We start from the raw sequence: 25,145 nt of genomic DNA, 5'->3' as shown, positions 1-25,145 counted from the left end.
CAGCCCTCTCTATATCCAGTCATTGCTTTCTGTGTGACCTCCAGAGTGAACAAGGACAGCTAAGCCTCCAAGAACCCTTTCTCCATGCCCCCAGCAACTTTCTCTTTCATCTTGTTTACAAGTTCTAGTGTGGGAGGCTCATACATGACTGTCTAACATATTGGCATAAGGGCACAAGGCATACCAGAATGTCAGTAATTAAGTTAATGTAAGGGAAATGTTTGCACGTCTGTCATGCTGTATTCACAGGTGTTCACTATCAGGGCAGAATCTATGAATTTTATAGCCTCTCATATTACAGGGTTATAAAGACAAATTAAATGACCTTAAGAAAAATGAGGACTGCTCTATTTGAGCCCCTCTATTCTTTCTCATATGAAATTTCAGCCTCTCACATTGGCCCCAATTTTAGCTAAATCTGAAATATTCACCAGAGATTATTCTCATAGAAGACTGGTAACGATCTATGTTCATTTGTGTAAGAAAAACTCCTGGGGAAACCCTGTTTTCCATTTGTATACATGGTGTTCTTGTTGTAACCTTCCTTTGCTTTTCTCAGGGCGCCATGGCAGCTACATACTCTGCTTTAAACCGCAACCAGTCTCCAGTTTTGGAACCGGTAGGCCGTTCTACTCTTGCTCAGCGGAGAGGTATTAAAAAAATCACCTCAACAGCCCTGTGAAGTGACCTCAGTGAGATGTTTGGTACCATGATGTAAGCTGATAGCACAAGTTCTGGCGACAGGTAGCACATACCTGAGAGACACCTGCAAGCACACACTGTCCCAGCTGGTACCCATACGCTGCTGCTCCTGCTGCTCCTGCTTCGTCTCTTCTCGCTTTAAGTGATTGTTAGCAAGTTAGATTTTCCTGGAGCTCCGAAATGAAAATGGAAACATGATGAAGATCTATTCACTGAATCAACAAAAATAACGAACACATGAATACCACCTAAAATACACTGAATAAAAGTACTCTACACCATATAGCATTATTTTTATAGGAAATATTTCATGTCCCCTAAATATTCTTTGTTAGTTACAGGGATGGACAGTTTATGTTAAGCACTTAGCTTAAACAATTCATTTATATTAGCACTGTATCCCTTGTGCCATCCAACATTTTGTATGTTTTTGTAAACAGTTCATATACAGTACATTTCTGTACTGCTTTCTTTAATGTATACATGCCTTGTTTAACTTGGAGTCTACTAATCAATTGACTATTAAATCTGGATAAATAGTTCACCTGGATTAACAGTATTGTTGGAAAACTTTAAAGATGGCCAGATTGATTGAACAGCTATTGAATGTAATTCTTTCAAATTGTACATATTGCCCCATTTGTTTCACAGGTTGGTTCATTTGTTCTTCAAGCCAGGTGCTCTGTCAGACTAACTAGAGAGCTGTTAACAGGAGAGAAGTTGGCGTGTGTGTGTGTGTGTGTGTGTGTGTGTGTGTGTGTGTGTGTGTGTGTGTGTGTGTGTGTGTCATGAAATCAGGAATACACCTATGAAGTCAGTCCACAGACTTTGTGATTTCTTAAGGTTTCTTTCCCTTAATTAAAAAAGTAGTCCTCGCACTTTTAATCTTACATAGCCCTCATACTTAATATTTTGGCAGTATACATCAAAGACCTTTAAAAGAACCAGAATAAATTAGAAAAGGAATTTTAGCAAGTGGTAATTAAAGCCTTACTGGATATTTCATGTTTAAATAGATATTCTATATTAAACACTAATTTGGATATAATAAAGGCCACAGGCCTCCATATAAAATTGGATTTAAACTTTCTTATTCTAGGGAATAAAATATTCTTCATCAAACAATATCTGTTCTAAACTGGAGTCATAGCTGCTGCAGGCTGAATGTCTGATTCGCACTGACTGTTTTCCGTAATCCCTTCTGAAGGTTTATAGCCATGTGATGTTTCTTTTGACTTCAGTAGTCGCCAGATTTCGCAATGGCCTCCAGCTGCACTTCGGTGCAGTATTCACATCTAACTTGGTAGTTTCTGGTTTCATTTAACAACAATAAAAAACCCTTCTCTATCCATCATTACCCATATCTTCGTCACACTACCCAGTGTACATTTTGTGATGTGCTAAACATGAGCAAAGAAAAGGTGATTTAGCTTCCCTCATCAGGCATGTGCCCCAATACGTGTGAGTCCCTTCCTGCTTTTTGCAGTGCATAAAACACCTATCATTCCTTATTTTCTCTGCTACTAAAGAGAAAGAGAAAATCTCTTAGTACCCCCTTTCCCCAAGCAACACACAATGATTGCATAGAAATGAAGTGTACGCTTATCTCCTAACTGAAAGGCATTCTACATACCAGCGATTGAAGGGCTTGAGTATGTGGATGCCTTCATCGCCTAGCAAGAAAGCCTTTCCCTCCTCTAGGCAATGTGTCCGATTCCTCCACCTATCCCATCTCCTATTCAAGTTTTCTTCAGAACACCACGCTGCCTTTCTGTCATATCGTCGCCCAACCAGGAGCTAAAGTCAAAAACCATCTATTTCCTCATAGCAGTCCTCTACTATCTGCCAAGTGTATTTCCTTTAAGAAGAATTGCCTTCTTTATCTAGTCAAACTGCCAGTTTTATTGGAGAAAAGCAATAGATTCATAAAACTGAAGGCTTCCTACTGACAAAGCAAGTTAGGAGCATAAATGACTGCATCTGTGGCTTTAGTGTTCACATTGTGTCTGGGCAGATGCAGATGACAATGTAGTGCTTGTGCTGGGTTAGCCTTTCCAGTCCCTTCACAAAGTCCATTTCTCACAGGCCACTCTACTTAACGCTAACAACACTCCTGAAGTCTTCCGCCTTTCACCCATCCCTGCTAGTTTCTAGGACTTATCCCAGAGTTGTTGGCCAACTTTTATGTTTCACTGAAAGAAGGAACTAAACTGACAGGCCTCTTTACAGATAATCTCTTGGTTTACAATGCAAAATAATATCCCAGATAATAGAAATGCATTTTAACATAGTCAAGCACATACTGGAAACTATGAGTTACAATTCTGTGTGTTTTGCATCTTCCCTTTCAAGTGATGATATTAAATTAAGGTAAGTTATTTTTTACTTTTTATGAATCATTTCAGCTCCTTCTGTTTAAAAGGATATCTCCTTAAGTGCATTACTCCCTTAAATTTAACAGATGTGAAGTAAATCTTTTTTCACAAGCCACCCCACAAGTCTAAAAATAATTTTAGCAAGACCCAAAGTCAAGATACTGTGAGGCTGGCATATGGAAGAGTCAGTTCTGAGTGTCTGGAGGGAGGATGCTGGGCATGTGCAGTAGTTTCCACATTTTGGATGTGGCTTTGTTGGGATCAGAAGACATGAAGAGAAGTGGGGGTTGTCCTCTAAGCTGTGCACATACCCTCAGCCTAGGAAGGATTTGAACAGAGAGTAGGTGCAGAAACTTCAAAAGAAGGCATGTATTGGATAGGGAAAGGGCCAGGGCAGGCTAATCCTGGCATGATAGGTGCAAAAGGCTTTCTAGACTTTGGGCCTTTGGTATAAGATGTCCTTAATTACTGTGGGGGCCAGTAACGCACATTTCAACATGACCTTGATAGTCTCCATTCCCTGGCTTTATGGATTACCTACACTATTTCAGGTTGTTTTGCTGTATTTTATAAAAATAAGTTCTCTCTTACTATGGTGTTGAAAATGTGAGACTTGGGAAAGTATTCACACAGAGAGCTCTGGAGTGCAAAGGATCAAAAACAGCTCTCTTTTCTGTGACTCACAAAAACAACGGATCTCATGGCTGATCTTGGTGCTTAAAGCAGGAAGGTCCAGTCTAACTCTCTATCTGTTCCTCTGCAAGATCCAACTCCTGTGACTAACCTGGATGTATACTTTGAGCCTTATTTAATTCACAGAGAAGTTGACTTAATTCAGTGTTTTTATTTCAATTAATGAAAACAGTCCTCTTTCAACCCCAGGTTACTTACATTTTGCTGATCTCCCCCAAGAGATCATTGGTGGAGACCAATTAATGAAGGAGTGAATTCAGTTTCTTGAGACAGTGGTATTCTACAGAGCCACACCTAACCACTTTTTCCAGTGAAGAATCTACACAATAATACCCAAATATGGGTGGCCAAGAAGAATCTTTATCTACAGTGTGCTTTGTGTGTTTTTGACACTGCTGTATTTTGTGTTGCCAAGTGACTTGTAACTGGTTCCAAAGTGACAGTTCTTTAAAAATTCTAGTAATTAAGTCAACTTAAATTTTTGTAAAACCTGGTGTCACTATAGGTCTCACAAGTACCACTTTTATTCCAGTCTTTAACTGTTCCTAGTGGGCATAGCAAGGGTTGGAGTGAGAGCCTACTTCCTACCTCTTAAGGCACTTTCCTCATTGTTTTGCCATATAACCTTGAACTGCAGGATAAGCTGTTGAAATATCCATGACTTTTCCCAGAGCAACTAGCAAGGTATATGACATTTTGGATAGAGATTAGTGGAAAGGAAAATTTAGAGGTTTAAGTCCAGATGTATGAACCTCAAAAAATGTCTTCTAAATATATACCATTTAAGTACATTATATGGAAATGTATTTGAGCAGAGAGTCACTATAATAGTTCTCTCTAAGTAGATTAGTTCAATGTCCAATGAAAGTGAACATCTTTATTCCTATATTACTATAGTACTGGATGAACTGTATACTGAGTTTTTCAAACAAGTATTTAAAGTAGAACTTTTAAGTACAGAGCAAGGGCATGAGGATAAAGACTTTGGGTTGTGTTTCTGTAAGTGTAGTTTACCATATAAAACTTTGTTTCTTAATTTTAAAAAAGGTTTCAAAGTAATGCCATTCATTAGCATCCTTAATGATTATGAGTGATGAGTGTGTAACTCGAAATCATATACATGTATTAGTTTATCTTAACTTTTTGCCCTAAATAAAAGGGAAGGTGTACACCTAAAAGATGTAATTATTTTGCAGTTTTTGGCCATGGGTGGGAATGGGGTGGGTATCTACTTGAGCTGTTTTTAAAAAAGAAAAAAATCAGAAATATTTTTCTACTATTATATATGATCTTCCTTTATACTAGTTTATCTCTAGTAAGGCATGCCAGAAGCCCAAGCAAGGTACCATATTGAGGGTTCTTACTGCTGTACCTTTCATCGGTGGGTAAATCACATCAGATACTGGGCATTGTGGCCATAGTTAGGAAGTGCTTGTGAGGATCAGATTTCACTGAATACTAATTTGTTTTACTTAAGAGTCTAATCTTGGAAGTTTGCAAATCATACTATTAATGTGTAATCTAAGCTCTTTCCAATGTATCCATGAATAATCCTGGAACAATATTGCTTGTATTCCTGTCAAAGAACAGGTTTTGTAATCTTTAAAAGAAATGGAAATTTATATAATAAAGTTTCAAGTAAAGCATGTATGTTCCTTTTATCCAATGATTTTAGTTATTAGAATTTTACAATATAAAATTTTCTATCCAAATTGTTTTTATGAAATTATATTGATAGAATTTAAATCAGGAATATTTCTAATTTAGTAAGTGAGCAAAACATCTTCTCCAATATTAGGCCAGGCACAAATAAAATAATCTTTTTCTAGAAGTCCACATCTACCAGACTTGGCTCCAAAATTCCCCTTTTCCTTTGTTATCTTAGTTCTCCCTTGGGTTTCCTCTGCTATCCAGAGTGAGCCTTGTGACTTCAGATTGATCACCCAAACCTTGCTTTTGTACTGTAACCACGGAGTGAAACTCAAGTCTTTGCTTCTTGGTTAATTTTATCTGCATCTCTAGATGCTGTATGAAACTATACAAGTATGCAAGTGACAGTTTTGGTTTTATTTGCAATTAAGTCCTTACAGTATTTGTCCATCTTCTTTTTTATTCTTACTGAAATCTATTCTCCCATTTCTTTTTATTTTTTTTTAAATAAAAAGTTTGTGGGGGAGAGGTAGAGAGGTGTTTTGGGTTCCTTTGGTTTGGAACTTTAGAGATAGGATTTCACTATGTAAATCTTGGTTAGTCTGCAACTGAGTATGTAGACTAGCCTGTCCTTAAACTTGAAACAGTCCTGCCATAGCTTCCACAGTGATGGGATTACGGGCATGCCACCACCCCTCAGGTTCATTTATTTTCAAAATATTTTTATTGAGATATGATTCATATACCATAAAGTTTGCCCATTTAAAATTTACAATTCAGTGTTTTTAGCACATTTACAGAGTTGAATGGCCATTATGATAGCACAGTTTTAGAACATGTCATCATTCCCAAAGAAAATTTGTATCCTATTCTAAACTACCACAGCTGTCTTTCTTGGACAGTTGCAATACCTCATACATAGTTTTGGTTTCTATCTTTGTCCCCTGCAGCCATTCTTAACATGCAAGCCAAATGGTCTGCTTAAAACCTACCAAGGGTTACAAGTGATCTGGTTTCCTTACATCTCTAATCTTGGTCTTCCCTCTCCCAAACTGCTCCCTGGCTTGCTGCATTCTTCATCATATCATCTGTTCTAATTTGTTGTCTGTTGTGATAAACACCATGACCACTTGGGGAGCAGCTTGGGGAGAAGAGGGCTTATTTGGCTTACAGGTCTTGATCATAGTCCTAGAGGGAGATTAGGGCAGGAGCTGAAACTGAGACCATTGAAGAATGCTTCTTGCTGACTTGCGCTCTCTATGGCTTGCTCAGCCTGCTTTCCTATACAGCCCAAGACCACCAGTCCAAGGGTGGAACAGCCCGCAGTGGGCTGAGTATCCTGTATCATACATTAATCAAAATGCCCCACAAAGCTGTCCTTCCCCTGTAGCTCTAGTTTGTGCTAAGATGGCAAAAACCAAGTGGCACACTGGCCTGGGTCTTCCTTCACCATAAACGTAGAGACTGCAAGGGGCCCTTGTCTTTCCCTGTCTACACATTTCTGACCAATGCCCACATGATTCATCTCTGCCTCAGTTATTCTGATAAACAGATGTAGGAACCTTGCTAAAGGAGACAAAAAAAAAAAAAACCCGATTTGTATTTTGTCCTGTGAAGCTTTACACCAAACACTGACTTTTAAACATAATTATACACTTTGGGTCTGATTGCTAAACACCTGACATACTGCATTCATTTCTGTGGTTCGAACACTGAGGCTTACAGAGGTGATCTAGCTGCCTCGGATCACAGTGTAAGAAGTTTTGTAGAAGCTGTGTAAACTCAGGACTCTATATAAAGAGTTTGGAGGTTCAGCCACGCATTAGTTCATTCCTGAAATCTCCACACGGTAAAGATGGAGGAAGACTGGGCTACATAGTGAGCCCTGCCTCCCCCCACAAAAGCCTGTATGTTGAAAAAAATACAAATGAAAAGAGAAAAACAGAACCTTTTAATTCCCCTAACATTTTTCATTTCTTGAGACCCGGTCACACTGTATATGTAGACCAGGCTGGCCTTAAACTCAGAGGTTCCTGCCGCCTCAAACTTGGAGTGCTAGGAATAAGGTGTGTACTAACATGCCCAGTTTCCCCTGTCATCTTTTAATTACTCTCTGAGAAATCTGTCACTAAGTTTCTCAGCCAGGCAGGAACTGTAGGATGTCTACCAGCATTTCTGGCCTCTCCTCAGGCATCAGCATCATTCATTCCTTCCTCCACTCCTGACAACCAGAAATGTCTCGAGACATTGCCAAATGTCCACAGTAGAGAAGTACTGTTCGATCATTATACCTTATTTCTCTTTCATTTAGTCTCCTTCCCTATAGAATGTTAAAATGCTAATGTTTCCCCCCAAAAAAAGGTCATTTAAAATAAAGCCTACCTTGAAATTTCTATATGCTATTGCCAGAATGGAGGGGTATGTATGGCGGTCAGAGGACAACTTTGTGGAGTTGGTTCTCTCCTTCCACGGGTTCCAGGGACTGAACTCAACTTGCCAGGCTTTCCTGGTAAGTGCTGTTACCTGCTGAGCCATCATGCTGGCCCAAATAATCCTGGTTTGAAGTGAAGTTATTTGCCCTAAGAAGTTACGCAGTGTTCCTTTGCTGGAACTACCAGAACAAAGAATGGGAGAGTGAGTTGTTTAAACATCAAAAATGTACAGTCTCTTGGCTGTGTTTGCTTTGTAGTCAGGGTCTTACTATGTAGCCCAGGCTAGCCTGGAATTCACTATGTAGCCCAGTTTTCCCCTAAATTCTCAGCACTCCTCCTGCCTCAGTCTCACAGGTGCTAGGATTAAAGGCATGAACTACCAGGCCTGCCTACTACTTTTACTCAGTTTGGAAGATGCCAAATCTAAGGTCAAGGTGGAGACAAGTCTGGTTTCTTCTGAGGTCTCTGTGGCTTGCACAAGATTACTGGCTCAGGAACTGTTTGTTCTTTAGGCCTCATTATGCATAGGTGCTAATTGCATTTGTTCTGGTTTTGGTTTTGGTTTTGAGATAGGGTCTCCCTATGTAGCCTTCTCTGGTCAGTAACTCATAGAGGTTTACTCTCCTCAGTACTGGGATTAAAGGCCCATGTCACCATGCCCAGCTTTAATCTTTAATGTCAAGTCTTGGCATCAAGTCTAAGGATCTCATTTCAATATAACCACTTTAACGACCTTATATCCAAACACAGTAATATATATATATGTGTGTGTATATATATATATGTGTATATATATATGTGTGTATATATATATATATATCAGCATGAATATTGAGAGATTCAGACCCTAACATCGACTTGCTTCCATTCCTTTTATCCTGTATGTGCTGAGCACCCTACCATGTGCTGGCATTCTGTTAAGTGTTATAAACAGACCTGGCTACAGTGAGTTAGGACGAGATTTTCTTTTTTTTTTTTTTTAAGTACCATGCAAATATTCTATTAAAGTTTGGAAGGGGATGGCAGGAGGGCCTTCTCTCCTTCCCCTCAGATTTCCAGTTTGGTTGGGCTGGCGAAAGGGCCCCAATAAAACTCAACTATGAGGTTAGTGAGTCAGCAGCTTGTCAAGCCTGGGATTCTCTTGGCTAGGAAGCAGAGATGCTGCCCAAGCCAGCAGCCTGCACCACTTCAATTTCCCCTCCTCTCTTCCACTCCTTCACTGTGACGCAGGGGCCCCTCCTGGCCCCTTCCGGAGGCCGGGGTCCGCTCCACCCACTAGCAGCAGTGAGCCCCTCCCTGGCAGGCTTTTTCCTCGGCTCCCACCGTAGGGCTGCCCCTTGGCCACGCCTGCGCCTTAGAGCCAAGGGAGGGTGGGAGGCTGGGCCCCGCGGGCGGGGGAGGAGGAGGGCGGGGAGAAGCTCCGCCCGCTGCCGCGACGCCATTTGCCACTGCGGAGCGTGGGCGCAGGCGGCTCTCGGAAGCACCAGTGACCAACCTCTCCCGAACACGCTTCTCGACCTCCCGCACAGTCTTCATCCCGCGCACTCCTCAGTGTCGCCTGTCCGAGTCACCACCGTTCCTGCCGCCAGCCCAAGCACGATCTTGCACGCCGCCAGCCGGTCTTTGCCGCCATGCCCAAGAATAAAGGTAAGGACGCCGCCGGGACCGGGGCTCTGCTCGGCGCCGGCTCCCTGGCTCTGCTCGCGGCCTCGAGGTCAGCCCAGGCCGCAGTGACCTTCCTGCCGTCTTTCCTTAACTCTTCTCCGGCTGCATTCTCTGCGTCCTACTCGGAGCTCGGCAGAAGCACAGGGAAGTTACTCCTGGCTCCCAGTTTGGCCACACTGGGGTGGAGCCGACGCCATTTTTTGTAGGGCCTCCTGTGTGAGAATGTGGGCTCGTGCCCCCGATTCGCGCCACACTGACCGCGGCGCTAGGGGGACCCTTGGGAACCCCTGCCTCGGACTTCTTGGGCTTACAACACGTGGGGAGTTAAGCCCTGGGAGCCAGTCTGAACTTTGAAAAAGGGTGATGCCTTGCTTGCTTTCGTGCCCATCTGGCACCTCCATAGGATTCTTTATGGACACTTAGTTGGTACTGTTGAGCTGCTCCGGTGTAGCCAGTGGCCAGTACTTTGATGCATTTTTAAAGTTCATCCCTAGAGAATCACTTTGCTCCATAGTTCTGCCCGGCTTAACTTTTTCCACAGAGCACTTGACCCGTATTTAGCCAACTTTTCCACTTTTGCTTCAGATCTTGTACATGTTTTGATGGAAAAAAAAACAATGATTACGATTTCTAAGTGCAGCGTTTCCTGAGGTCATTTTCATTTTTATAGATTCACAGTATTTTGTGGTGGTGGCTTTTGATGGAATCAAACCTATCCTTAGCAGCACTCTACCACTTTGCTCTGTCCCCAGGCTGACCCGGATTCACCGTGTACCCTAAACAAACGTTGAATTTGGCATTCTCCTGCTTCAGCTTCCTGAGTAGCTGGAATTACAAGCTTGCTATATTCACTGTCCTTGTAATCTCTCAAAACTATAAAGTAAAAAGTACAGGAGAGGAGCAAACACATTACATGGCCCTTAAGAATTTAGAATTTAGGGGTTGGGGATTTAGCTCAGTGGTAGAGCGCTTGCCTAAGAAGCGCAAGGCCCTGGGGTCGGTCCCCAGCTCCGAAAAAAAAAAACCAAAAAAAAAAAAAAAAAATTTAGAATTTAGGTGGGGAGGGGGTGCCGCCTTTCATCCCAGCACTTGGGCCAGAGGCAGGTGGATCTCTGAATTGGTCTACAGAGTGAGTGACAGTGCTACACAGAAACTCCCTCTCTAGAAAAAAAAAATTGGAAGTCTTCGGGCAGAAGAGATGCATGTCTTCCTGGTTAAGAGAACCAAAGTTAGGTTCACACACCCACATAGTGCTGTTCGTGACTGCCTGTAACTCTAGCTCTAGGGGGTCCAATGCTTTTTTTCTGCCCCACCCCTGCCACAATCACACTAAGTCTTTGATCATTCATCCTTCTCCCTTGTCCTATGCCCGCTAGCTAGCACGCCTTTTTGCGTGAAAGTTGGTTCCAAGAGGTCTACTTAGTTACTCTTTGTGCCAACCCCCATTTACATGAGCCCTCCGAGTACTTGGTCACAGTTTTGTGAACAGGTTGATTTTAGATAGTCTTGCCATCCTTCCCCTAACTCTTCCCACAAATGTAGCAGAGGACTGACTTGTCTGGCCTTGGTGGGAGGAGGATAGGCCGGAGAGGAGATTTAACCCTTTCAGAGGCCGTACCAGTAGGGAAGCATTGGGGATGTAAATAATAATAATAAAAAAATAAGTTAAGCCAGGAAAAAAACTCTTGCTGTGTAGCCCCAGCTGACCTTGAACTTGTCATCACCTCACCGCTGGGCCTCAAAAATAAAGGTTGCAACCTGATTGTCCTGAGAAAGGTGTGATTATAAGCATAATATGTTCAAAGTTCTAACATTCCTACCTGTAGACGAGATGGTATCTGGACCACCTCAGTACGCAAGGGAATCTTAATCTCACCCTAATTCTAGTGACTAGATTTCCGGTTGTCACTAGTTGTAAACCCTAGGAGGATGGGAATGGTGTCAATCATAATCACATTGGCTCAGTAGTACTTAGCCTGAAAGATGCTCAATAAATACTTGTTACACTTACTCATCTCCGGTCTGGTGACTCCACCCATAGGTGAACAGGAGATTCCTATGTGGTTCCAAGGAGACAGAACTTCTACACTAAATCACATTCTAGTCGATAGCCCAGTATGTTTTAAGAAGTATTCTACCTGGGCTTATTTCTCTGAAACCCCCTGTAGTTTAAAAGAAAGGATCTAGAAACTGTAATTAAGCTTTTGAGAAACTTAGGTAAGTCTTTTAAGGGAAGAAAGAGAGTGGGGTTGGGGATTTATCAGTGGTAGAGCACTTGGAGCTGGTCCCCTGAGCTCGAAAAAAAAAAGAAAAAAAAAAAAGAAAGAAAAGGAGGGATTGAAAAGAAAAAAGAATGGTTATTTTTTTGTTGCTTTTCTGTCATATTCAGGCTTTGTCTCATTTCATTCTTTATTTTGATTGTTTGAGACAGAGTTTGTCTGTGTAACCCTGATTGTCCTGGAACTCACTCTGTAGATCAGGCTGGCCTCAAACTCACAGAGCTCCCCCTACCTCTGGGATTAAAGGTACACTGGCCTTCATTCTTTCTAAGGAGAATTTGAAAAGCACTTGTTTTCGTGGCCATAACATAGAAAGGGGAAGAGTGGTGACTCTTGGGATTGCAGACAAGCACCACTATGCCTGTCTTGCTCATTTCTTTGTATCCCTGTATAGTATTCCATTGTATAGTACCACTGTTGATATGCTTACTCTTAAGATATGTAGGGCTAGAGAGATGGCTCAGCATCTAAGAGTACTGGCTGCTTTTCAGAGGCCCTTTGTTCAGTTCCCAGCACCCACATGGTAGCTTACGACTATCTGTAACTCCATTTGCAGGGCATCCAATGTCCGCTTCTAGTGCCTCCTTAGGCTCCAGAAATGCCCACGATAGACATGGACAACATCAAATACATTTTAAAAGAAGTTCTAGAGGCAATTAACACCTTGCTTTTAAATTTACAATATATCCATTATGGTACACTTCAGAGGATAAAGTTTACACTCGTGGGGTTACTAGCCTTTTGCCATTATGAAATCAGTATGTTCCATTCTAGAAGCAATAACGTCATTTTCCTCTCCCCTATCATAGGAGTGGGGTCAGGTATGTTTTTGTAAAATTTATCAGGACCCAGTTTTTGGTGGCTCATAATTGTACTGCCAGCCTTCAGGAGACTGAGACAGAAGGATTGCCCCAATTGCAAAGCTAGCATGGGCTATAAGGCGAGACCCTATCTCAAAAAAAAAAAAAGAAGAAGAAGAAAGCTGAAGCCTATGTGGTTAAGATTATGGATCAGAATTCTCTGGAAAGGAGCCTTAATCTGAGAGCCCTGGCGGGACAGAGGAGGATCAAGGCTGGATGTGGGATCCCAAGCTCACTGATTAAAATTTTGAGTGAGTTATTTCATCCCTGAACTTTAGTGAACTTACCTGTAAACTGGGACTAAATGGCATTATAGTCAAGATGATTGTGACAAGTGGGTGGCACTCTGAAATAATAGATAAGAGCATGGCCACTGTGCTCATCTAACCACCTTGAGGGCAGCCCCATGCCCAGCAGGATGACCAACACCAAAGGAACTCAGTGGAATCTTCAGAGGGCTTTCTCTAACCTTAGTACCAGCCCCTTTACTTGTATATTATTGCTTCTGGGTTGGGCTTTTTTGGAGCATTCCTGCTTGTGTGAACACGTGTCCCTTTGTCTAGGTGCATTTCTTGTGCTGCTTCTTGGTTGTTTTGTCATTCCTATCATTGTGTCTTTAATTGATTATTGTATATTTAATTTAATTCTTATTCCTCGGATGCTTTCATTTTCTCATGACACAGAGAATGAATCTATATGGGTAGGGGGCAAAGTATCAGAATATATGAAGAAAATGAGGATGTTACTTAAGGCTAGTATGGTAGCATTAAAGGCCGGAACATGGTAAGTTTAACATGATTAACCAGATTCGATCAATATTTCAATTTGGTTGACTTTTAAAGATGCTTTTCTAGCTGGGTGCTGGTATGTACCTTTAAGCCCAACACTTGGGGAGGCTGAAGCGGGTGGATGGACCTCTGTGTTCCAGACCAGTTTGGTCTACGCAGAGAAATCCTGTCTCCAAAACAAACAAACAAGCAAGACAGTTTTTTTAAGTCTGTTATTATTTATCTAACATTTTTCTTTTCATAGTGTTTTGCAAATAACTGATATCTCTTTTTTTTTCTTATCAAAACCACTTTTTAGAAAAGGAGGTAAAAACCGATAGAGGGGAAGAATGAGAATGAACCTGCTTAGAGCTTGTGTTCAAGGAGGATGGGGCAAGGTAAGATGCTGATGAAGCTGGGCTCTTGTTCAGATTTCCTGTTTGGTTTCCTGTGTGGAGAATCGAACACTTTCTCCCTAGCAGACTAGACTCCTGGCTTACTGCCTCTGGTAATGTTTGCGTTCATTTGCACCTACATCTGGGTATTCTTAAAAGAGCCTGGTTAAGAATTTGTCATTTTAGGCCATAATATACACCTTTAATCCCAACACTCAGAGGCATAGAGACAGAATAACCAAGGCTATATGACAATATCCCATCTCAAAAAAAGAGAAAAATTTGGTATTTGACAAAAGTGAAAAAAGATTCTAGATTTCTAAGAATAAGTACAGTTATACTTATTTAGCAAGTTGATTTAGCAAGGATATCACTAACACTTAAGATACTTGTACTGAAAATGTCATGAGATTTCTCGATTAAATATTCAAAGAGGGAAAAGTGAGGGCATGAATGAAACAAGTAAAGGTCTGAGTATGAGATTTATGAGGTATGGTGTATATACTGAGACTGGACACCTTTGATCTCTAGAAGAAGAGCATGGTCATAAGAGCGGTAGTCAGTCGAGTAGATAATTAAAGCATCTAATAACAGACCAGTTGTTATATTACAGACTCTTGTTTCTCATTCAACCATTAACTAGCCAAGTGTTTAGCTCCCTCTGTTTATTCCATATTTGCCCTTTGTATATTTATTACTTATAAATACAACCACATGTTCTTGTTTATCTTCAGTGGACTATTATAAAGAAGCTTCTATCGAAAAAAGTAGGCAATGTTTCTTGCCTTTTTTTCCCCCTCTTCTACCCCATCCATTTAGAATATGCTCAGGTAATCAAAATGTTGGGAAATGGACGATTGGAAGCCATGTGTTTCGATGGTGTAAAGAGGCTTTGCCACATCAGAGGCAAATTGAGAAAAAAGGTAAGTGTGCGGACATCTAGCCTATCTTCACAACTGCCGATGGTATGAAAGACGGAGGGGCTGGAGGAGTCATAAAGAGGTCTGGCAAATGGCCTTCCGTCTGCCTGACGGAGAGGTGGACAGGGGAGAATGTGCTTTATTTTCCTGATACCAGTCCTTTACAAAGGAAGAGGATGGGGAAAGCTGTGTCCACATGGGTGAGTAGAAGACAGCGACTTAGAAAACCACATTTTTCTGTTTTTATAGTAGATAACCAAGTGGTTTGTAAACTCCTCAGTTTCTAAGTGAATCGTCTCTAGGATTTCATGATTCCATTTTATCGAAAACATATCGTACAGTGATTTTTCTCTTTTAGGTTTGGATAAATACCTCGGATATCATATTGGTGGGCCTCCGAGATTACCAGGTAAGTTACTTTTAAGTGTGTTGTTGATTTGCTTGAACTCCAGGAGTCATTTCCTAACAGCCCATGTGTCTTAGGCATTATGCCAGGTGTTCCTGGCATTCTAGTTCCAAATGCTAGTCTGAGGAGTCAGACATTGAGTTTTTCTCTGTCATGACTATTTGAAGTTTCCCATTTTACAGTGACCAACACTACTGTGTATTGGTATTCTTTTTTTTTTTTAACTTGTCCTTCAGGTTTTCTTTTTTTACTTTATACGTCTTAAAAATCTAGGAACCAGTTGTGTAGAGTTTTACAGCTGAAGGAACCCAGCTACATCCCACAAATTGCATATAGCCTGGTATATTAAGTTTTTTTTTTTTTAAGATTTATTATATTCATATAAGTACACTGCAGCTATCTTCAGACACGCCAAAAGAAAAATCAGATCTCATTACAGATGGTTGTGAGCCACCATGTGGTTGCTGGGAATTGAACTCATGACCTCTGAAGAGCAGTCAGTGCTCTTAACCGCTGAGCCATCTCTCCAGCCCTCTTTTTTTTTTTTTTTTTTTTTTGGAGCTGGGACCAAACCCAGGGCCTTGTGCTTGCTAGGCAAGCGCTCACCACCTGAGCTAAATCCCCAACCCTCTTTTTTTTTTTTTTAAGTTTACTTTACATCCCAATATCAGCTCCCCTCTGCCCTTAGTACCCCTCACACAGAACCTCTCCCCCTTACTCCCTCCCCTTCTCTTCTAATCACTGTAACACAAACAAAAGGAAGAAAGGGTCTGTTTGGGCTCTGTTAGAAGGAACAGTCTATCACAGTGCAGGAACCCAAGGCAGCTGATCAGTCTTCCCAACCCTGTGTTGAGAATGACCTTGAGTTCTTAATACCACTCTACCCCCCCCACCCCCAATCACAACCACTAGGACCAGTCCCTTTAATACATTTCTATTTGTTTGCCTTTCATTATACTTAGTTTTTTACTTTCGTATTCCAGATTAAAAGAGTCGACATCTTTGTTTCAAACCATAGGATTCTTTATAGGTGATTTGGCACTCCAGGGGCATAGGCCGTGTTTGGAGACTATTCTGGGTACCATGGCTTGAGTGAGGGGCTGGGGTAGAGTACTGGGGATGTGGAACATCCTTCAGTGCACAGCAGTCTACTGGCTCACAATCATCAGTAGTGCTTTGGTCGAGAAAAGGTGCTCCAAATTCATAAACCATTTTCCATCTTAACAGTAACTCTAGAAGAAGAAAGACTGATTGTTGTTAGAAAGGACACCAACATTTAGACAGGCTTAACACTGACTCTAATCTCCCACGATCCTTTCTCTGTCCTCTGACACTAAAAGGGAGTCCAGAGAAATCGTGGCATTACTGTCTACTGGGAGCTTAGAATAAGTGCGTGTTCTTGGGGCTGGAGAGATGACTTAGCCATTAAGAACACTTAACTCTGACAGAGGATCTGGCTTTGATTTTCACCACTACATCAATAGCTCCACTTCCAGAGGATCTGATGCCTCCTCTGACCTCTATGGACATGAGGCACACATGTATGTGGTGGGCATGTATTATAGACTATATATGTCTCCAGGCAAAATATTCATACTTATAAATAGATCTAAAAAAGAAACTTTTAAGAAAAAAATCTCGGATTCTTGCCATCTGCCCCCCTCCTTTTCTGTATACTTTTCATGGTTTTAAAAGTACTAGTTTAGACGACAATGTGAATAAAAAACAGAATCTCCTAAGGATAAACATTAGCATCAGCAATTTACGTGTTCCTTCATTAGTGTGAGTGGGCACTGGAAGCATGTGGAGGTCAGAGGGCAACGTTGTGGGATGGATCCTTTTTTTCCGAGATGGAGGAATACTTTTTATTCAGTCCAGGACTACAGCACATGGAACCGCCTACCTTTACAAACCTAATCTAGAAAGTCACTCACAGATAGACCTAAAGATTCCTTTCCTTTGTGATTCTAAATCCTGTCAAATTGACTAGATTAATCATCACAGTTGGCACTGACATACATATGAAAAAGTATTTATTTCCTTAGATCAGGGCTAGAGAGGTGGCTTAGCAGTTAAGAATACTTGCTGCTCTTGCAGAAGCCCAGAGTCTGGTTCCCAGCACCCACACCAAGTGACTACCATCCACCTCCAGGTCCAGGGGATCTGATGCCCCTGCTAGCCTCCAGAGGTACCCACACATACATGCATGTACATACACATATACATACACATTTTTAAAATTCCTTAGGTTTCGCTACCAAGTCTCAGTCTTGACCTGTGGTGTTTGTTCACTCTGTAAATTTTTCCAGGGGAGCAATTGTGTTTCTGATAAAAGGATTATTATAAGTAATATAAAGGATTAGGACTGTGTTAGAGATGTGAGCTTTATCTTCCCAGAATACTTAGTCATTTCTCAGTTGTATTCATAAAACTTCTGAGTTAAATCTAAGGAAGGGGGGAGAAAGATTTTATAGCAAAACATTGAGATTTGAATTTTTAAAGTCAATTTGAAAGTGTTGTATGATATAACAGATAACAATGTGAAACAGTCAGATCTGAAAATTGCTTGCTTTTGTTTCGAGGACAACAAAGCCGATGTCATTTTAAAATACAACGCAGATGAAGCTAGAAGTCTCAAGGCCTATGGCGAGCTTCCGGAACATGGTAATGACTTGAGTTATTATTAACAAGTCTTGTGCTGTGTAGGTTGCCTGCTGGTTGTTTAAGTGAATGAAATTTTGTAGATTTTTATTGATGATCCTATTTTTGTGCTTAACACAATTAGAGTGAGGCATACCTGATTATACTCCTAGTAGATACCATAAGAAAGAAGGTACTAAGATTCTGGTCCTGATAAAAGTGTAGTTAGTGAGAAATTAGAGTATCAGCCAAAGGAGTTATTTGTTATGGTAAATTCAAACTCCTTCAAGGAAGGTTCAGTCACGGCCACCTTACCATGCACAGAGCAGGTTTAGTCGCTAGCACTGTTGAAAAGCACTCCTTCAAGAGTGCCCTTGCTCGCGTGTAAATATGAGGAGTAGTAACTACGGAGTACAGGCTTTCAGTGAGTGGCACTTTTAATCTGTTGTTCTTTATGCATTACTGTATGGTTTTTTAAACTAATATACTTTGTTTCCCCCCCTCAAAATACAAGCCCCCTAGACCCTTTTCAGAGGGAAAATATACTTTATACACTGTTTTGGAAGTCTACATTTTTTCACATGGCAGTGTGTTTTGAATTGCCTGCACTGTGATTCCTTATGGGAACATGACTTCTTGTAAACAGTCAGACCGTGCATGAGAATTATAAACTTGCCGTTTCCATCTAGGAAATAGTAAGATATTTGGGGATGGAGTAGTAGCTGGCTCCTTTTCATCCTTTAGGGAAAAGCATGGTTTGCCCAGATGTTTCTTCCCAATTAATGATTGGAAGGAATCAGTTGTTCTTTTCTTTTTTTTATTATTTCTTTATTTTTTGGTTTATTTGTATTTTTCTGTATGGTTCATTTGGATCAGGAGTTAAGTTTTCTGGACACTTGAAACCTTCCTTAATACCAAGGCCAGTCATGACTCCTCAAATCTGTCCCTCCTAAAGGAACTTTTTCTTTTCTTTTCTTTTCTTGAGGTAGGAAATAAAGTCGTTAGTATGTGCATAAACTTCTGAAGCTTACCTGAACGGTGTAATTGCTTCAGAGTTAGTATAATTAGACATCGTCTTGCTCAGGAGCCCTTGTGAACAAAATAAAATTAAAAATGCTCCCAATGTTTTGCTCCATATAGCAAAATTAGTAGAAAGTTGGAAGTCAACATTTTTGCTATATTATCAGTGTTTGTGTGTGTGTTTGTTTTAGCTAAAATCAATGAAACTGATACATTTGGTCCTGGAGATGATGATGAAATTCAGTTTGATGACATTGGGGATGATGATGAAGACATCGATGATGTAAGTAGACATATCCTGCTTTTCCTGCTTTCTGTTCGTGAGTTACATACAAAGAGAATAGCCCTTTCCCCCTAAATTTCTATAATACTAGGACTAAAGAACCTTTAAATGAGAGTGTGTGTCTATATTTGGAGTGGGAGGAATGTGTCCAGAAGGGGAAGACAAGCAAGGTGGAGAGATGAAAGAATAGTAAGTGGATATTGGATAGAGACATGTTTGTGCATGTGTGAAATGTTGCAATGAAAACCATTACTTAGCACAATTAATATATACAAATAAAAGTTATTTGGGAAACTGAAGCCAGGTGATTGCTGCAAGTCAGCCTGGATTGCAAAGTGAATACCAGGCCAGCCAGAACGACACAGCAAATACCTTGCACCCACACCTAGCTTTCAACACAGTACTATCATAACAAAAACATTTTAGGAGCTGGAGAAAACAGTGTATCAATTAGTACACGTCAGGTGGCTTATAACTGCCTGTAACTTCTAACGTCTGTTCAAAAGCAAATTTGTAAAACTAAATATATTTGTAAGGTTTTTATTTTATTTTACAAATATGCTTCTTTTTTAAAAATACATAATTTTTATGTGCATTGGTGTTTTGCCTGCATGTATCTCTGTGTGAAGGTGTCAGAAGCCCTGTAACTGGAGTTGCAGACAGGTACAAGCTTCTATGTGGATGCTGCGAATTACCCTGGTCCTCTGGCTAAATTACCTCACTAAATACCTTTAGAAAAACATTTAAGGCTAGAAAGATGGCTTATTAGGTAAGGGTTTCAGAGGACTTCTTACCGCTTCCTCCCGGCCTCCACAAGGGCACTAGGCACACAAGTGGTGTGCATATAAAATAAAGAACATTTTAACACCTACTCCACAATAGAAAGTGATTTCTTAATGGCGGTTTCTCTAGAGATTTGAGGGAGGGGAGTTAGTAGTGCAGTAGTGGTGTCTAAGTGCTCAGATTAAATATGCGCTCCACCACTCCCAGCAAAACATTCTTTGACTAAATTGTTACTTGTATTTTAGCAATAGAATGAACATACAATAGCTATATGTTATGGGTTAGATGCTAATCCAAAACTCTTTGATGCCTATACTAAGGTGGGACTCTTCAGGAAATGACACAGTCTTGAGCAAGGCCATAAATCAGTGGTAGGGTACTTCCCTAGCAAGTACAAGGTCCCGAGTAATCACCTAGTAATTCAGAAAGCGAAGAGAGGGAGAGAAAGGAAAGCAGGAAAGCAGAGGAAGAAGCTACAGGTCTATGTTCCTCTTTTTATACTTTTATTGTTTTTTACTTCTGTGTAGTATGTGTGTTGGGTACCATGTGTATGTTGGAGGGGTGCCCATGAACGGACCAGAAGAGAGCATCAGGTCCTCTGGAACTGCAGTTAAAGGCAGTTGTGATCCACCCAATGTGGGTGCCAGTAACAAAACTCTGCAGGAGCAGTAAGGAATTTTAACCAGCAAGCCATCTCTCTACTCCCAGAATTTACATTGTTGCAAGCACTATTTTAATACATACTTATTTTGTGTACGAGGGAACAAGTATACCCATGCTAGGCCACGCATGTTAAGGTCAGTTTACATGGGTTCTAGAGAGCCTCAGGTTTGACAACACACATGCCTTCTGAGCCATCTCCTTGGCCCATGAACTATGTCTTGGTTGTTTTGGCTTTGTTCTTAAAAACTTGGTATATCACCTACTTTCTCTCTTGGGCACATTTCTCTAGCTGTTTTCTATGTGTTTGAAGGTATTCTATCGGTACTCCTGTAACTAAATTGAAAGAAAAGGATTTAAGACATACTTAACTAGTTCTTATGGGTCATGTTCCTGTTGCCTCTTTTCTTTTCCTACTCCCGAAATACTAAATCTGAAATCAGGGCTGGAAATAGGGCTCAGCTGTTGGCAAAGCTTACTGTCTCCTTCCTTTTTTGCACTGCTTGCTTTTCACTTTACTTTGAAGCAAAAGAAGTGTTTTATTTCTAGCGTGCCTGCATGTGTAGCGAAAGCAGCTTAACAGAAGCTAGAAGAGGGGTGTTAGGGGTCCCTGAGCTGAGTTGCAGCAGAACTACCTTATTGGTGCTGGGAAGCAAACCAGGGACCTCTGTGTGAGCAGTAAGCATTCTCAGGGAGCAAAGAAAATCCTAAGGGAAATGTCACAGGTTGTATAGGAAATCAACTTGGTCTGAAGAGGAAATTCCACATGTAAGCTTTTCTGAATTACAATTCACTTTAGAGACCCCAACCTCCATAATATTTTACATGATACATGTTATTTTTTATAAAGATTGTGTAGGTTTTTATGTGTGGGTGTCCACTGAGACCAGCAAATGACATTGGTCCTGAGGTCCTCTTCCTCCAAGCTCCCCTAGCACTGCACCCCCACTATCTTTTTTTAGAATTTTCCCTTTTACTTAATGTTCTTTTCTCTTTCAGATCTAAAATGAACTCAACACTTCACATTCCAGTCTTCCTGAAGATTGTCCTTCAAGTTTGGAATCTGGCCATAGACCTCAAAGAAAAGTTTTCACTGTCACCTCAATTGTAATTTGTTGAGGCAGATTTGATACTACAGCCTTTCAAAACTGATAATCTTAACTGATATGATAAGCCCATTTTGTTGATTCGATTTAATGGTCCTTAAGAAGACCATTTAAGGGGAAAAAGGCCTTTACTTTGATCCCATCTATAGTAAGTAAATGGGTGTTTTGGATAAACCATTTGCCTTGTACTAGTATAAATTATGATTAAGCCCTACCTTTGCATAGCTGTTGACTGTACAGTCTTTTGTGTATATTCCAGTTGCCCAGGGATTTTGATACAAATGGAGGCAGAAATCTGTGTTTTGTTTTGTTATATTTGAGACAAGAGTCTAACTTTGTATTTCAGGCTAGCTTGGAGTTCACTGTGGTACTGGTGGACCTCAAACTTGCTATGATCCTCCTTTCTTGACCTCTTGAGTGCAGAGAGCATATGTATGTACCACCATACCTGGCAGAAATCTATTTAAAGGCAAAAATGATAGGTCTGCTTTTCATATTTAAGTATTTGGCTATTTTTATACTAGCTTTGATACCATGTACATTTTTTCATGATTTTATTTTGCAGTCATCAGCTTACTGGCGTTTCCAAAATGGTTTTTGGGGTTGGTTTGTTTGTTTCAGAAGAGGGAGTGTTGAGACAGGGTTACTTTGCGTGGCCCTAGTTGTCATTGAACTCACTCTGTCTGTACACCAGACTGGCTCCAAACTTACAGAAGTCTGCTTGCCTGTGCCTCCCAAGTGCTGGGATTAAAGGTGTGTGCCACCACCACCACCTGGCTCCAAAATGTTTTTAGAAGCTGATTTTTAATGCCAATTTTTAATTAAGGTCAGTAGTTTCAAAAATTGAACACTAGGTGGTGCTCAGTTTTAACATAGGAAATACTATTTTAATTGTTGAGATGTTTGCTCTTCTCAACTAGTGTGTATAGGAAATTTCCCAAACAAAGAAAAGATTGTTTTATTCGTGTGTAGAATATTTTTACCCAACAGAAAGATTATGTTGGAGTATTGCTTTTTTTTTTTCAGGAGTCTTACTCACATAAGCTACAATTTTCAGTGCTTTATAAACATGGAAAACATAGGCAAGTGAAGATTTAAGTTTATAACCATATAAATATTACATAGCAAAAGTATAAATAAATGAATGCTTTTTCAGACTTTCCCTAACTGAGGGGATAACAGACTCAAGCCTGGTATGGTGACGTGACCTGTGACCCGCACGTAAGAGGTCTGGGCAGGAGGGACAGAAGTTGACCATGGTTTTAGAAACTGGTTTTTAATGCCAATTTTGAAGTAATGTCTCAAGAAACAAAGCTAATGAAAAGATTTCTTATTGCTGAATCAAAGAGCTATAGCTGAAAAAAATATCACATTGCAGAGGATATTACATTAGGGACAAGTTTACTTTGTGGACAGTCTGGGGAGGGTTTAGGGGAATCCCATTCTCTTTCTACTGGGGAATTAGGTTTGCTCTTATTTAGGAGTTGTAAGACTGGGAGCTGAGGTAGTTGGGATTCAGTAGACAGGCTGAAATCTTGCGAGTTTAAAACCCAGAACCATCATGCAGCTTGTGGACCTTGTATCCTACTAGCATCAAGAAAACTTTTCATTCATGAAAAGGATCGCGCCTTCACATGGTTTCACAACAAGGAGATCTTTTCTAATTATTTCTAAACTATGACTTCCATCTCCTAGGTTTGCACACTCTGCCTCATAACCCAAGGTAACCATAAAAACATTAGGGAAGACGTAGTGGTGCAGTGTCTATTTCTTCTCCTGTGGAGCTCCTCGGTGTTTATCTTGGCAGACTGCATCTGAGAACAAGGCTGCAGGTAGCCTTGAAGCCTTTGCTGAGCACTTGTCTTCCTTCTTAATTAGACCTCCTAAAATTTTTTATCATCAAAGGATGCAGTATGCCTGGGGCCTAGCAGCATGGGAGATCTGCCATTGAATAGTAGCTAGGGTATATATAGGCACCGTATCGGAAGCAACAATGAAAATCATTTGTGCTAAATTTGCAGTGTATATAGATTACTTTATGAGCAGTGTTTTACTTCTGCATAGGTGATCCAGCTCAAAAGTTGATTTTCTACTTCTGCAACAAACAAGATTTGAAATGTTTTTAGAAATTAGACATGACCCCACTTCCTCTATCTTCTAGTGGTTTTTATCTTTTTTTTTTTTCAAAGCAGCATTATTGGGAGTGTGTTTGTAGCCTGGATGATCTGGAGTCATTGATTTAAAATAGTTGAATACAGTTGTATGAACACAGTATGCAAATGCTACCTGGGAGAAGAGTTCTTTGATGTGTATTTGGTGTGGAATTGTATAGTGCCACTGATCCGATTTTAGTTCTGATAAGGAATGGAAATGCTCTTTAAGGAAATTGTTTACTTTTCTTTATTTTTGGTTCCTATAGTACAACTCCAAGCAGCACCCAGGAAGAAAAATAAAATGTTTGAAATCCAAGAATAATGCTTTTTTGTTTTGTGGAGGGGAATTATTTGGGGGGTTTTGAGGTTATGTTTTTTTTGTTTTGTTTTGTTTGTTTGTTTGAGACAGAATCTCGGGATGGAGAGATGGCTCAGTGGTTAAGAGCACTGGCTGCTCTCCTAGAGGTCCTGAGTTCAAATCCCAGCAACCACATGGTGGCTCACAACCATCTGTAATGAGATCTAATACCCTCTTCTGGAGTGTCTGAAGACCATGACAGTGGACTATCATATATAAAATAGAGACAGAATCTCATGTACTCCCCACCCCAGGCTGGCCCTAAAATACCAATAGCTGGGGCCAGCCTCAAACTTCTGATCCTCCACTTTATCTTCCAAATGCTAGGGTTACAAGTGTGTACAAGCACATCCAACTAGAATAATACCTCTTCCTAGTAAAATGATGTAACAAGTTAGTGCTAATCAATCTGATAGGCTCACACCAAGCTCTTGGTCTGATCCACAGCACCCATCAACAGACCAGGTTGATAGGGTTGTATTTTTCATGTAGTTTATTCCAGTTAGAGCATGATCATGGTGTGTTGCTAAAGTGACAATGTAACCACACCAAGTGTCTGTAAAATGACTTGCCAGCATTTAGTCGTTTGCCTGTTGAATCTTTCTTAACCATCTTTTAACAGAACCACTTTTAGGAGATTACAAGTATTCATGATAGGAATTTTTATATTTTATTGGAGAATAACCATTGGTTTACTCATCCCATGTATGGAATTGTGGCTGTAAGTTGTGGCTTAAACAATTTCGTGACTTGTAATGTTCCTTAATCTGCATTGTCTTAGTAATAAGCTTTACATTACCATGCTGAACAACATCTTTATTAGAAATTGTCGATGTTGACTACAGAGTAACTGAATAATCATATAGGTAATAGCATGTTTTAAATAACTATATTTCTACTCATTTTGTATTCTGTTCAGATTTAATGATTTTCACTATAAACTGTGGCTTGACAATTAAAGTATCAGAATGAAGACAGTTCATAAAGATTAAAAAGGC

At 40.5% G+C, this 25,145-nt stretch overlaps 2 protein-coding genes across 6 annotated transcripts in view; both read left to right on the top strand.

Moving 5' to 3' along the window:
• Rps6ka3 (ribosomal protein S6 kinase A3) overlaps nt 1–5,420 on the top strand; it is a 106,097-nt gene extending 100,677 nt beyond the window's left edge. For 4 of the 5 annotated variants that reach the window (XM_032890193.1, XM_032890191.1, XM_032890190.1 and 1 more), the window contains one exon: nt 560–2,049. In XM_032890193.1, the coding sequence (XP_032746084.1) occupies nt 560–682 (123 nt within the window). In that variant the 3' untranslated portion in view covers nt 683–2,049. Of the gene's footprint in view, nt 1–559 lie in introns of all 5 variants that reach the window. The other variant, XM_032890189.1, reaches the window with a different exon arrangement.
• Nucleotides 5,421–9,483: 4,063 nt separating this feature from the next.
• Nucleotides 9,484–24,105, top strand: Eif1ax (eukaryotic translation initiation factor 1A X-linked). The gene is made up of 6 exons (XM_032889341.1): nt 9,484–9,719; nt 14,534–14,741; nt 15,097–15,147; nt 17,727–17,808; nt 18,996–19,087; nt 21,530–24,105. Exons 1-6 carry the CDS (start codon nt 9,484–9,486, stop codon nt 21,533–21,535), a joined length of 675 nt encoding a protein of 224 aa, XP_032745232.1. The 3' UTR covers nt 21,536–24,105.
• Nucleotides 24,106–25,145: the final 1,040 nt, after the last annotated feature.

This window comes from Rattus rattus, chromosome X (genome assembly GCF_011064425.1).
Source record: "Rattus rattus isolate New Zealand chromosome X, Rrattus_CSIRO_v1, whole genome shotgun sequence".
Lineage (NCBI taxonomy): Eukaryota > Metazoa > Chordata > Mammalia > Rodentia > Muridae > Rattus > Rattus rattus.
The sequence above is the reverse complement of the archived record's forward strand: the minus strand, read 5'-3'. Positions and strand labels throughout refer to the sequence as shown.

Coding starts and splice junctions, on each gene's coding strand:
- Eif1ax (XM_032889341.1), top strand. CDS start 9,484: ATGCCCAAGAATAAAGGTAAGGACGCCGCCGGGACCGGGGCTCTGCTC. Junction 9,720..14,533: donor TGGAGCCGACGCCATTTTTT/GTAGGGCCTCCT, acceptor AATACAACCACA/TGTTCTTGTTTATCTTCAGT. Junction 15,148..17,726: donor TGGGCCTCCGAGATTACCAG/GTAAGTTACTTT, acceptor TTTTGTTTCGAG/GACAACAAAGCCGATGTCAT.